General features: G+C 39.2%; 3 protein-coding genes across 5 annotated transcripts; 1 reads left to right on the forward strand and 2 right to left on the reverse strand.

Annotated features, from left to right (window-relative positions):
- Window positions 1–642: 642 nt before the first annotated feature.
- On the forward strand, window positions 643–1,801 carry LOC106319697. Of its 3 annotated transcripts, XM_013758076.1 has the most exons (4): window positions 643–747; window positions 901–1,281; window positions 1,376–1,445; window positions 1,578–1,801. In XM_013758076.1, the coding sequence occupies exons 2-3, from the start codon at window positions 925–927 to the stop codon at window positions 1,403–1,405; spliced, it is 387 nt and encodes a 128-aa protein (XP_013613530.1). In that variant the 5' UTR covers window positions 643–747; window positions 901–924; the 3' UTR covers window positions 1,406–1,445; window positions 1,578–1,801. The 3 variants fall into 3 exon arrangements, with proteins under 3 accessions (XP_013613530.1, XP_013613529.1, XP_013613531.1); XM_013758075.1 differs by having other exon boundaries at window positions 1,376–1,801; XM_013758077.1 differs by having other exon boundaries at window positions 664–747; window positions 913–1,281; window positions 1,376–1,801.
- Window positions 1,802–3,929: 2,128 nt separating this feature from the next.
- On the reverse strand, window positions 3,930–6,486 carry LOC106319712. Its single transcript, XM_013758093.1, has 7 exons — window positions 6,213–6,486; window positions 5,383–5,988; window positions 5,129–5,316; window positions 4,812–5,050; window positions 4,523–4,722; window positions 4,310–4,435; window positions 3,930–4,220 (listed from the first exon to the last, which is right to left on the reverse strand). The coding sequence occupies exons 1-7, from the start codon at window positions 6,366–6,368 to the stop codon at window positions 4,122–4,124; spliced, it is 1,614 nt and encodes a 537-aa protein (XP_013613547.1). The 5' UTR covers window positions 6,369–6,486; the 3' UTR covers window positions 3,930–4,121.
- A 3,722-nt stretch (window positions 6,487–10,208) lies between these two features.
- Window positions 10,209–12,570, reverse strand: LOC106319692. The gene is made up of 4 exons (XM_013758071.1): window positions 12,353–12,570; window positions 11,737–12,293; window positions 11,165–11,637; window positions 10,209–10,976 (listed from the first exon to the last, which is right to left on the reverse strand). Exons 1-4 carry the CDS (start codon window positions 12,568–12,570, stop codon window positions 10,209–10,211), a joined length of 2,016 nt encoding a protein of 671 aa, XP_013613525.1.
- Window positions 12,571–12,872: the final 302 nt, after the last annotated feature.

Here is a 12,872-nt window from a genome sequence, read left to right on the forward strand (position 1 = left end):
TGATTTTTTCACAGGTCTGAAATACTCCAAATCAATAGAAAAATGACAAACGTTTCAAAGAAGATATATAATTTTTATTAATTATCTACACAAAATTTTAAAGTTACATAAATGTAATATTCATAACTGCGATGTAATTTCACGACAGTATAATTTATACTCTTCATTTTGTAATGTCTTCTTGTGTTTTCATGACCATTTATCGAAAATATAATATATATATATATATATAAAGAGGTAGACGAATTTTATTATTTTCAGAGTTTCTAGAATTATAGAAAATTCGACTTCGTGATTTGCCTAAAATCAAAATAGTTATTCTTATCAAAATAGTTATCCTTATTAAAAAAATTCTTTTTCTGGCTGCATCAGAAAAAAAAACCAAACCACAGCAAATGAGGAACAAAGAATAAAATCATGATTAATCGCACAGTTTTTTACTTGGGGTTTTTAGCTTCAGATAAAAGACGGTTATTAATTTTTTTTAGTTTTTCTTTTAAATAAGAGATATAAGAATCGTCTCTTAGCCGAAAAGTATAAAAAAAATAAAAAATATAAAAAATGTCAAATCATGAATTAAAAATCCGAAGTAAGAGATTAGAGTTAACCATGCTGTAAAGACAACTAAAGAGTAAGGGTACTATCGTCATTTTACACAGTCGAAAGCCCAAAACCCTTTCTTCAGTCTTCCTTCCACCTGCATCGCTTTCTTCTGCAATTCTCGCCGGAGAGCTCCCATCTACCTGTGTAAGTCAGAGATCTCCTTCTCAACCCAAAATTTACTTTCTTATGCATAGCAATTTCATTAGGTTATCACTTTCTCTCCACCAATCATTTGGAACAATTATCGGATTTTTGGTAGAAATCATCTTCAGATCTCGACTCACGATTTGTTATCAGTGGCTGTTTTAGGCTGAGAAGAGGATGTTGAAGTTCCTATCAAAAGTAAAGATCGAGTTCAACACATTGGATCCAAGACTCGCCTCTTGCGTCGAGTTTTTGGCTCAGTGCAACGCGAGGAAGGCCAAGGAGTCGAACCCTAACTGCCAGGTTCTGGTGAAACGCAGAACCGACGATCAGCCACCGCAGATCAGCGTCACGTTCGTTAATGGTGTCGAGGAAGCTTTCGATGCGGCTGCCACGTCGGCTCAGTCCATCAGGAAGATGATTCTCGATAAAGGGCAGTACCTCGAGACGGAGCAGATGTTCCGCGAAGCCGGGGAGCAGTGGCCTGTCATCATCCCCGAGGAAGAGATTCACCAAGAAGCTCCTGGTGTTAAGGTCCGTTTGTGTTTTCACACGTTTATCATTGTGAGGGAGAGATTCACCAATAACTATTTTTTTTGTGTATTTTGGTTTGGTTGTTTTCTTGCAGCCGAGGAAAGCAGAAGACAAGAAGCAATGATATGCTCGCTTGATTTGGGTTTGCTCTTGTTCAGTTTGGGGTATGTATAACTCTTGATATGTGTCTTGGGTTTCAGGTTGGGACAGATAAATTTGTATTGTTTTCTTATTTATGTGAACTTTTGATCAGAAACCCTGAAGTTTAATTCATGTCTTTCTTTTCTCAATAAGAGGTTGGTGAGGCTTGTTTTGCAAGATGAGCCAACATACTGGTGTGATTTTAGGAATAAACTTAAAGCAGATAGAAGGAAGTATAGCAGATAAGGCTTTGAATACCTATACATGTCCTTGGGATACTCTGTTTGATGTTTCGGATTAGAGCTTTTGCATCTGACCTGATACATATATTGTTTAAGCGTTGTTCTTGAGCTTGAAAGAGAGAATTCATGTTTGTCAAGCACTGTTTTTAATAGAGATTTTGCTAGTAAATTATGCACTTCGTTGGTCATGAGCTTGTGGATTCAATGTGTAAGAGCATCTCTAACTTATATTTTTCATCAAAAATAGAGGATGTATAAACTAGAATTGAGTTTTGTCACAATGTATACATCTATTAATAAAGAACTAGATTTTGATCCGCGCTTAGAAAGCGCGGGTTTGTTTGTTTTTCATTTATTAATCGAAAACTGATTTACAAATTACCATTATTTTTTCATTTCGAACCATAACAATTGAGTTTTTAGGTTTTTATCATTTGTTTTTTTTCTCTTCAAAATATGGTATTTGTTCGAAATATGGTAGCTGTTCTATAATAATGTTTGAGTTTTAAAATTTGTTTTCATATCTGACCTAGATTCATGTTTGAACCTATAGACCCGATACATTGTATATAATCCTGTTCGGATTTAATGAAAAATTTGTTAATTAAAAATCCGATATAACCCGGTAAAAACCTAAAAACTCACTATTAACCCGCGATCTGATACTATTGATCCGATAACAAAATATCTTATAGTACTTTTTTAAAAAATTGATTAAATTACTCATATATTTATTAATATTACATAAATTAGTGATTCGTTAGAATTTGATAAAATTTTATCATGTTATCTAAATAAAAAATGATAATATAAAATAACTTATTGATATGACAATATTAGTTTATTTTCGTTATTAATAACCTATTATAAGTTTGTGTTTGTATTTTAGATTTAAAAATTTATTTTAAGATAGTTTTTAAAATATTCTTGAACACTCGTAATTGCCATATTAATATTATGTATAAAATGACATTATACACTGAAAAATGATATTCAAATATGTATATGATATATGGTGTAGGATATACGATTTTGGTTTGTATTGAAAATATGTATAATATTCAAATGATCTATTTTGAATATTGATACGTATATTTAAGAAAATAATATTTTCATGTTTCTTAATTCATTTATTGTTCATAATATATTTATACTTATATTAAATTTAAAATTAATATATCTTTTAAATATATATATAGACCTATTATTTATAGATCCATTTAGGTGTATCTGTAGGCCCAAAACCAAAAGACTTAAATGCCATTAATGAATTTTATTAATTCTTTGTAAAAATAAAGGTATTTTTGAGAAAACTGTAATTTTCATTAAGGATATAATTTGAGAATGATCCTCTTTTAATGGTATTGATGCTGCTATTTTTAGTGAAAGTATATAAGAATTTTAATTTTCATCTCTTTGAGATAGTCTAGTTCAAAAAGAACAAAACCAATTTTATGGACATTGATTTAATATTGAAACAAAAAGCAAAACCAAAACTAATATGATCGATTTCAAGACAAGGTTTGAAAGAAAATAATTCAGTTTTCAACCTGTCATATGAGTTATATTCTATCGTCAAGCGGTAGCAACAGCAACAATGTCCAATTTAGTATTCAAGGGGACTTTGAGCACAATACCGTACCACTCAACAGATGGGGAAGTTGCATAGGTGTGTTTTATCTTGTTATAAGCATTTTTAGTTTTAATCGGTCTATTTCTCTAGAACAGATGGGGAAGTTACATAGGTGGTTGAGATGGCCAGAAAATAAAAATAACCCAGGGACAATGGATAGAGAAGAATGTGAGAGAAAGGTAAAGGAACTTGAATGGGAGAGAAACCAAGTATTCTCTATGGAGTTCATTACCTTCTACCAAAGTCCTACGCAACCAGATTCAGGTCTAACCGATTTTTAAGCCCGTTTAGTGTTTTTTTTTGGGTTAGGATGAACCGAACTATAACTAAATTCAGTTTAGAGAAAACCAAGTTCTGATATGGCCTTCTTTGTTGTAGGATCTGGAGGCAAGAGATGAAGAAAAGAGGATAATGTCGTAATGGTTTTGGTAAGAAGAAAGAAGATAGAGTCGGAGGAAAGAAAGATAAAGAAGGCAGAGAAGGAGATCAAGTCTATGAATAAAATGATGGAGATGATTCTCAGCAGAAAGCAGAGAGCTGAAACCATTTCACACGAAAAGAGTTGTGTAGTTGAAACATAAAACCACAGTTATCTACTTGTTGACTCATTGTCACGTCTATAAAACTCTTCAAATAGAACTCTTTTTTATTGGGTAAAAATCTCAAACTCAACACTCTGGTTCGACTTTTGGTAACGATAATAGTATACATAACTTACGCAAACAGCAAACGAGTTTCTTCAAATGTAAATCTTACAGACAAAACCTATATTGGGAAAATGTATGTGCATAAATATACCAAACAAGTCTTGCTCCCCTCACTCATTACCTCTCTTCTCTTGCTGGAGCATTAGGATTCCCCATCATATCCATCATCATTTTCTCAGGTGAATCTTCCCAATTCGTAAACGTCTTCAAATCAATCTGCACATACATATTACAACTTGTCAAACTCGGAAGTCCTTTTGTGCATTTGCATAATAGATCTTATGCTCTTTTTTTTTTAATTTTACCTTTCGACGTTGGTCAGTGAAAAGCTCTTCTCTTTTCTTGTATGCTTCTTGAACTTCCTTAGCTGCTTTTCCACCTAATGCCCATGCTTCAACATCTAACACCAAAGCCTCTACTGGTAAATAACCCTGAAACAACACATGTTTTTAAAGATCCAAGACCACAGAACTTGAAACATATATATATATATATATATAGACCAGCACTTGTGTTACCTGGTTTGGGAAGAGAGAGCCAGGCTGGTAAGTTTTATCAACTGCATGATGACGGACTGTGATCTTAGCAAAGTCTTCGTGGATGAAGATTCTCTCGTTTCCTTGTGTTCCCCCAAATCCAATTCCAACAGGCTTTGGGTTTGCGTCATAAACTCTACCAGAGGGATGAAGATGGCTATATGCAAAATTTTTCTCTTTCCCTGAAGATTAACACAAAACTATTACAGACTATACTAATGCAAAACAACTGACCAAACAGATGTTTTTTTTTTTTAAATCTGTGCAGTACCTGAAGATGAGAATGCGTGAAAGACAGGACTAATGGAGAACAAGTTCCCAGAGCTTCCGTAAAATGTATCTCTGTTCTCAAAACCCTGCTGCAAGATAGCACCGATGACCCACTTCCTCTCGCTTGAAGTACCTTCATGATCAGCTCCACCGCTTGCAGAAACTATCAGTAGTATAGGAGCATGATACCCTTGAACGTTGTCCCACAATCGATTCATGCCTTTTCCATGATGATATGAGCTGAAACATAGATGAACATTAAAAACTTTAAGTACACTATAGACACAGAATTTTTATAGAAGCATGACAGTGGGATACCGGTAAAGAAGATTTTCATTGGCTTCATCGTTATTGCAGGGAAAGCATGAGCTCAAGATCTCCTCACTTAACGTATTCTTGGACGTCAAAGAAATCGCCCATGCCCTTCCACATGTTAGAAGTGTGTTCTCACATGTCTTGGACGCAGAATCATCTCCACCAGCCGACTTTGAAGGCCCAGATCCATCCTGTAATCCACTTTTTAGTAAAACACCTTACGGGTAAATGAGAAGCACCAAGTAAAGAAAGAGTACCTCTGCATTTAGAGAATGTTGAAGTCTCGCGTTGCAGAAGTGAGAAAGACACTCAGTGAGGCATGGAATCGTCGTCAAAGCCCACGTAAGGAATTTCCCGACAGGAAGCTCGAGCTCCAAACCGAAGACATCAGAATCCCAAACATTCAAACTAGCTCCAGATTCGGTGCAAGACACAAGCGCTGACATAATCAAGTGGCTTATATCAGGAAGAAACAAGTCGGTGGATCTACTGCTTCGACCATCCCACGACATCGTCCAACACATCCACAGAAACATGACCAACTCTACAGTGGAAACCGACCCGTTGATCTTACAATCAGCTTCTTCAGATTCGAACTCCAGCTTGGACGAAAAGCCTGCGTTTTGAGATGTCAGATGAAACACTCTCAACAGAGTGTTGTAAGACATGGAAGCCGACATTCTTCCGCAGCATTTGACATAACCTCTAGCAAACTCGACCCAACTCAACCCTCCTCCTTTCTCAGGGACGAAGAACAAATCTACTAGAGATGGTCCTAAATGCTCCAACAACCTCGGAAACGAATCTGGAACTGTTTGATCTCCTTCACAAGTAGTTGTTTTGTAGCTCAAGGTGAAGCTTTTCTACAATAAGAAACAAAACAAAAAAAAAATTGATGAAACTCATCATAAAGCTAAAGCAGAGATCCACAGTTCGATCTCTATCAAACTCAGTCTCACAACCCTAATTCATGATCCGATCAAACTCAGTGTCAAAACACTAATTCACGATCCAATCAAATCCCAAAACTACTGCAATTGCAAATCCAGATTCTCTTAAGAACAATCAGAACCCTAATCGTTATTACCTTGAATGATTGGAAGGAAACAGTGTTGGCCTGAGGATCGGCGAGCTTGGAGAAAGATCGTTGAAGGAGAGGGAGAGCGCCGGTTGAAGCAGCAAGGCTTTCGATTTCTCGCTTCTCCGATAACTCTTTACTATCTACAGAGGATGAAGCACCCATGATGTGATGTGATGTGAGAAGAGAAGATAGAAATTCAAACGGAGGTTTCAGAGGATATTTATTAATGAATGATGGTGTCCATGATTGCTTTTTTGATCTATTCTATTGAGATATTTTGAACAGTTGCTGGCTCTTTTTTTCACGATGCGCCGCTTAATGGGATTTGAGTCAATTCACGATTGAACCGGTTCCGGTTAGTGGTCAATTAGTCCGGTTTATTATTCGTTCAGGTCATACGACTCATACTTGTTTTGTTCAGGTCATACGACTCGTCTAAGCACTATAGTTTAATAATGGTTATGGTTTAAAGATTTTTACACTTATATTTTGTTTATTACAGATTATTAGAAGCAAAGCTCTTCGAAGATTTCAAAGTATTTTAGGCTCTTTATTATCCGTATAGTTGTTCATTAGTAATTGGTAAATTTTTTTTTATCATCTATTATATTAAAATACGGTCATCTACATCAACATTCTTATACAAAGGCCATGAACCAGACTTTAATGACCCACCCCCAAGACTAACGAACACAGAAGCTAAGAATAGCCAAAGCTTCATACTACAAGCCAACAACAAAAAAAATCCCAAGCGCTTGTACCAAAAAAATAGCGACCATGAGCCTGATCAATGTCAACTAGACACAGGGAAAACTTCCTCATTCTCAAATAGCTGTCTCAGCCAATAAGGTCCTCCCGTTGCCACATACGATTGGATGAAACCACCCCTTGCTGCACTTTGAGCTATGAAGAAAGCCCCTCTGTTAGTTGATCTTTCTTCTCTCACCATCCTCCACCATTCCAATCTTCTCAGTCTTCTTTCAGTCTCCATATATTGAGCTCTGAAGCTTGGCCATGCCTTTGGCCTTAAAATAACCTTCGTCAAGGTGACATCGTCGATTGCAATAATAACCCTATTAAGTCGATGAGAATAAAGACAGTCAAGGGTCCATAGTAAACCTAGAAATTTGGCTTCATCTAGAGAATCAATGTTGCAAAAAACTCGACGACTATGTAACATCACTTTGCCCATCTCGTTTCTCACCACCCAAGCTCCTCCACTTCTTGAATTTTGCTTGTTAAAATCAACCCCAATGTTGCACTTTAACCACCCTGCACAGGGCCTTTCACAACGCTTCTGCACCATCTCTCTATTCTTCCTCTCCTCCTCTTCTTTCTCTTTCTCAAACTTCTGCGCCATACACCTGAATTCAGCATCCTCCGAGATTTTACTCACCACATCATGTGCCACAAAAGCCTTTCCTTCAAAAATGATCCCATTTCTAGTTTTCCATAAATACCACACTATCCAAGGGATCATATTCCTTACTTCCTCAGCCACGTTCTTGTTGGATAACAAGCTCATAACATAATGCAGATTGGAGAAATGAGAGACCTTATCGAAACCGTTCATAGGTAATGGCACATTAGCTAACGCCCAAATCTGTCTAGCAATGGAACATTCAAACAAGATATGGTTAATAGATTCACCATTGAAGCCACATGCTTGACAACACGGATCCAATCTGACGCCCTTCAATACCAGCAGCTCACCAACCGGAATCGCATTGCTTAAAGCCTTCCACAAGAATGTTTGAATCTTTGGAGCCGTTCTGATCTTCTATACCACTCCCTTAAGATCGTTTAGGGAAGGTCTTGCCTCAGCCTCTCTAACTAGTTCGCTTTTTCTCACCCTATTAATGAACCAGTACCCCGATTTCACTGAGTAACTGTCATTCTTGTTATGAACCCATACCCAAAAGTCATCTTGATTCGCCACAATCTTCATCTTGATGATTCTGTTGATATCCTCCTCAAAAAACAACTTCCTGAGGGTCTCCAACTTCCAGCAGTTGTTATTAACATCGATGAGATCACTAACCTTGAGCATTAGATCAACAAAAATATTCTTCATTAGAGGCCTTCTTCCTCACTTCACCTTCTATCCAATCACCCACCCACACCGAAATGGATTTTCCGTTCCCCAGCTGTTTTCTAATACCTTGTTGTAGCAGTTCCTTGCCAAACTGGATGCTTCGCCAACCGTAGGATGGTCGCGGTCCGTTGCCAGCAGAGAGGAAAGCACCATTCTCAAAATATCTGCTTTTGAACAGTCTAGCAAAAAGGGAATCTGGATGGTTTAAGATTCTCCAGGCTTGCTTGGCTAGCAAGGATTTATTGAACAACTGGATATCTTTGAACCCAAGACTCCCCTGTTCTTTAGCCAGAGACATTTTCGTCCAACTGAGCCAATGAATCTTCCTTTTGTGCTCCAAAGAGTTCCACCAGAAGTCTGCCATAACTTTAGTTAAATTCTCACACGACTTCTTGGTTAGTTTGAAGCACGACATCGCATAGACCGGCATTGCCATGGCCACTGCCTTGATAACAACTTCCTTCCCTCCCTGCGACAGTAGCTTGACAAAATAGCAAGATAGTCTGTCCTTGAGCCTATCGTAGATGTAAGCAATCATCTCAGATTTTGATCTACTAAAACATTCTGGCAAGCCCAAATAAGACCCAGTCCCTCCCTCTTTCACTATCCTAGTGAGATCTTTAAGAAATTGATTCGATATCTCATCAATCTTGGCTCCAAAAGTGATAGCAGATTTGTCGAGGTTGACCTTTTGTCTTGTGGCTTTCTCATAAACTTGAAGGATCTTCATCAACTCGGACACTTGACTAAGCGACGCCTTACACAACATCAGGTTGTCATCAGCAAACAACATGTAGTGGATCATTGGACCTTCCTCTGAGAATTGGATGCCTTGCAGCTTTCCTTGTCTCACCGCTTGTTCAATCATATGGATAAGGCCTTCCGTACATAGAACAAACAAGAAGGGAGAAAGAGGATCCCCTTGCCTTAATCCCCTCTCAGGTTGAATGCATCCAAACGGTTGATCATTAATCAAGGTGGAGTATGTTACCGTGGTGACACAGAACATAACTCTCTCAATCCAAACCCCATCAAAGCCCAACGCATTAAGGAGCACTCTCAGGTAACCCCACTCGACTTTGTCATAGGCTTTTGACATGTCGGATTTGATGGCAATGAACTCTTTGGCCACTTTGTCATTCATCTTCAGGGCATGAATCATCTCGTGAGCTATTAGGATGTTATCAGATATGAGCCTTTCCTATACAAAGGCTGACTGTGTGGGAGAGACAATGTCTGGTAAGAAAGGCTTCAATCTGCTGACCATAATCTTCGAAATAATCTTGTACGGGACTGAGCACAAGCTTATTGGTCTCAGGTCTGTCATCAAGGTTGGATCCGAGGTTTTTGGAAGAAGGCAGAGATGAGTATATTTCCAATCGACAGGGAAGACACCAGAGAGGAAGAATTGCTGCACTTCTTTAGTAACCTGTACTCCCACCGTGTCACAATATTTCTGGAAAAACAGGTCTGTCATACCGTCAGGACCATGAGCGCTACCAGGCTTGATAGCGAAAACTGCTTCTCTGACTTCCTCATTCGGAACCTCTCTTGTTAAAAATTCATTCATCCCCACTGACACCCGAGGAGAGAAACCAGCAAAGAGTTCACTAAAGTCTGTCTCATTTGAGGACCTGAACAGATTCTTGAAATAATCATTGGCCACTTCTGCCTTGGCCGCTTCAGAGAACTGCTCTTGCCCATTCTCATCCATCAGTTTGATGATCCTATTCTTCGCTCTGGTAGTCTTCACCGACTCATGGTAGTACTTCGTGTTCAGATCACCTTTAACAGCCCATCGCTCTTTACTTTTCTACTTCCAGTACAGCTCTTCCTCCTTGTAAGCTTTGATCAGCTCCTCTTTAAGATAGTTAACTCTCCTGCCCAGAGGGAAACTTGATGACTGTTCAGCCTCTAAAGCCACTTGAATCTGTTTGATCTTGTCTCTGGAGTTTAGATTTTCCTTTTTTCCATTTGCTCAGGGCCTTTCTGCATCTTTTAAGTTTATCAGAGACCTTAGCCTCAAAGAAAGGGTGGTTTGTTAGCCAAGCTTTCTTGATCTCATCTTTGACCCCTGAATTGTTAAGGAACCTTCTATCAAATCTGAAACTACCTCTAAAAGGCTCAGATGAAGAGGCAAGCCTCACAAGAACCGGTCTGTCATCTGACCCTCGTTTATCCAAAAAAGCTTGGTTAGAGGCTGGGAAGAGTTTCATCCATTGCTTGTTACCAAAACACCGGTCTAGTCTCGATCTTATCCATGAATCTCCCAGCTTACCTCCCCAAGTCAGATTGTCACCACTGCTCTGAAGTTCCACCATTTCTCCGATATCTAGCATATCATTAAAATCCTGAAAAGAAGCTTCACCTCTGCGCGGACCACCAATTTTCTCTCCATTGTTTCTTATCTCATTGAAATCCCCCAGCATACACCATGGCTCCTTTCTATGTGCCCCAATCCTAGATAACCTTTCCCACACCTTTGTTCTATTACCTTGGATTGGTTCACCGTAGACACATGACACAAAGAAAGAGTCTTTGACAAACTTCACACTAAAATCTACAAGATTCTTGTCTACAAACTTAAACCCGATATTTACAGAATTCTTCCACATTAAGGCTAGACCTCTGCTGTACCCAATAGGATTGACAGCGATGATCCTATCGTAGCCTAGCTAATTTTGCACGTCCACCAAATCATCACGACTATGCTCCGTCTCCATCAAAAACAAAATATCCAGGAAATATCTTGACGTATCTCCCGTAGTCTTGGAATCACCAGGTCCTTTGCATGGCCCAGTCCCTGGCAGTTCCAGCTCAGCATAGTCATTTAAATATTGGATGGTCCCTCACTCGGGACCACCAATGGTTTCTTAAACCTTGCAGAGCTTTTAGATGGCTCAACATCATCAAGTGCTTTCCTCTTGCCGTCAGAGATCACTCCTTCTCCCACCCGTTCGACACTCACAGACGAAGCTTTCACTATCCTTTTCCCCGCTGCTTTCCTCGTATAGGTTCCTGGTCTTTTACGCTGTTTAGGTTTCTTTAGAAGAGTCCCGGAAGTGCTCGTATCAGAGCTACCTACACTATAACCCGTTGAATCCTCCACAAGAAAACCCGACTGAGCAAAGACTTCATACTCCTTAGGGACCTGAGCAGGAGAAACCACCTTTCCAGACTGAAGAATCTTGGAACCCGCCACAATAGCGCTAGCAATAAGCTTTTCTTGCCTTGGTTGAGGCTCCTCTTGAGAGCTGAAGTCATAAACTGCACCTTTTCCTTTATCCAGAGATGATAGGATCGGAGCTGATTCCAAACGAAGGAAGACTTTCTGCCCTAAAGGATCATTCTCCAAGTCCTCAAGGGATTTCTTGACTCTTTCTACTCACGCCATCTTTTCTGGGCCCTCAGCAACTTGCAGGTACTGTCTCATACCGTCTATAACCTCCTTTGCAATCTTGGGCCGACCTGAAACAGGGTCCAGACCGAGATATTTGCTAGATAGGACTCCAAAGAGCGGGTCAGATTCCTCAAGACAGTTCAGAACTTCAGTATTCTTGCTTTCCGCCGAAGAGCATGAAACTCCCACAGTAGCCTCCTTATCAACGTTACGCCAAGGGCACATTGATTGCTCATGCGTTAATCTTTGGCAGGTGTAGCATCTCTTTTGAATTCGCTCATAATCATACAGAATGTTGACAACCTCACCTCCAGGTAAAGTAAGTTTTTTTGATCTTCTCAGTGGCTTTGAGACGTCAAAACGCACCAGTACTCTCACATAATCTTTGACCTGTGCCTTCTCCGGATCGAAAGGGACCTCAACCACATGGCCAGCAAACTCCCCCATCGCCTCACTGGTTTCAGGGGTATAATGGTTGACCGGGATGTTTCTCATTTGAACCCACACCATAATAAACTTGAGATAGTCTTCAGGTGGTTTCTCCATCCTTCGATCCAACACAATCGACCAGTTTTGGGATGTGTGGACACCTCTGTTCAGAATATCAATTAATGCTCATGCTTAAAGATAAACTGAAATCTGTCTTTTGACAGAGCAACTCCTCTCACTCTATTGTAGAGCTGCCATTTCCTTGGCATATCGAGAATAAGGTCCCCCATCTTTTGACAATGAGGGTTTAAAAGACGTCCGATAAGGCTCATAGAGTTTCTCTCCGTAGCATAGAATTCCGGCCTGTCAGGGAGCACAAACGGTTCATCCTCCTCCTCAATCGACAGATGCTTCAGCGCCTTATCGAGGTTCTCTGACATCTTCTTCTTCGATCTTGGAACCTTCGCAAACCCCAGAAAACTAAACTTCCACTTCTTTCAAACTTAATAAGCAAACTTCCCCAACTTAGAGCGAGCTCTTGAAGTCTTCAACCAAACAGTAATTTGTGTATCACCAGAGGAACCGATATTTGAAAAGGATGAACAAACCCAATTTTATCTTGAAGATCTGAAAAAAAATCGGTACTTGAGCCAGTAAAGTGGTTAACTTTCTTTAATGGAAACGTGTTTTTAGTACAAAGGCCCCACAAATCTAAGAAGATTGAAGATTTTTAGAAGTTGGA

Source organism: Brassica oleracea, unplaced genomic scaffold, assembly GCF_000695525.1.
Source record: "Brassica oleracea var. oleracea cultivar TO1000 unplaced genomic scaffold, BOL UnpScaffold00578, whole genome shotgun sequence".
Taxonomy (NCBI): Eukaryota; Viridiplantae; Streptophyta; class Magnoliopsida; order Brassicales; family Brassicaceae; genus Brassica; species Brassica oleracea.

Bases quoted from the DNA above. Each gene is read 5' to 3' on its own strand.
- LOC106319697 (XM_013758075.1), top strand. From the start codon at position 925: ATGTTGAAGTTCCTATCAAAAGTAAAGATCGAGTTCAACACATTGGAT. The intron at 1,282-1,375 runs GTCCGTTTGTGT...GTTTTCTTGCAG, and splicing joins AAGAAGCTCCTGGTGTTAAG to CCGAGGAAAGCAGAAGACAA.
- LOC106319712 (XM_013758093.1), bottom strand. From the start codon at position 6,368: ATGGGTGCTTCATCCTCTGTAGATAGTAAAGAGTTATCGGAGAAGCGA. The intron at 5,989-6,212 runs GTAATAACGATT...TTCTTATTGTAG, and splicing joins TTTCCTTCCAATCATTCAAG to AAAAGCTTCACCTTGAGCTA. The intron at 4,221-4,309 runs GTAAAATTAAAA...ATGTATGTGCAG, and splicing joins TCACTGACCAACGTCGAAAG to ATTGATTTGAAGACGTTTAC.
- LOC106319692 (XM_013758071.1), bottom strand. From the start codon at position 12,570: ATGTCAGAGAACCTCGATAAGGCGCTGAAGCATCTGTCGATTGAGGAG. The intron at 12,294-12,352 runs GTCAAAAGACAG...TATTCTGAACAG, and splicing joins AGAGTGAGAGGAGTTGCTCT to AGGTGTCCACACATCCCAAA. The intron at 10,977-11,164 runs GTGGTCCCGAGT...GTGCAAAATTAG, and splicing joins CAAGGTTTAAGAAACCATTG to CTAGGCTACGATAGGATCAT.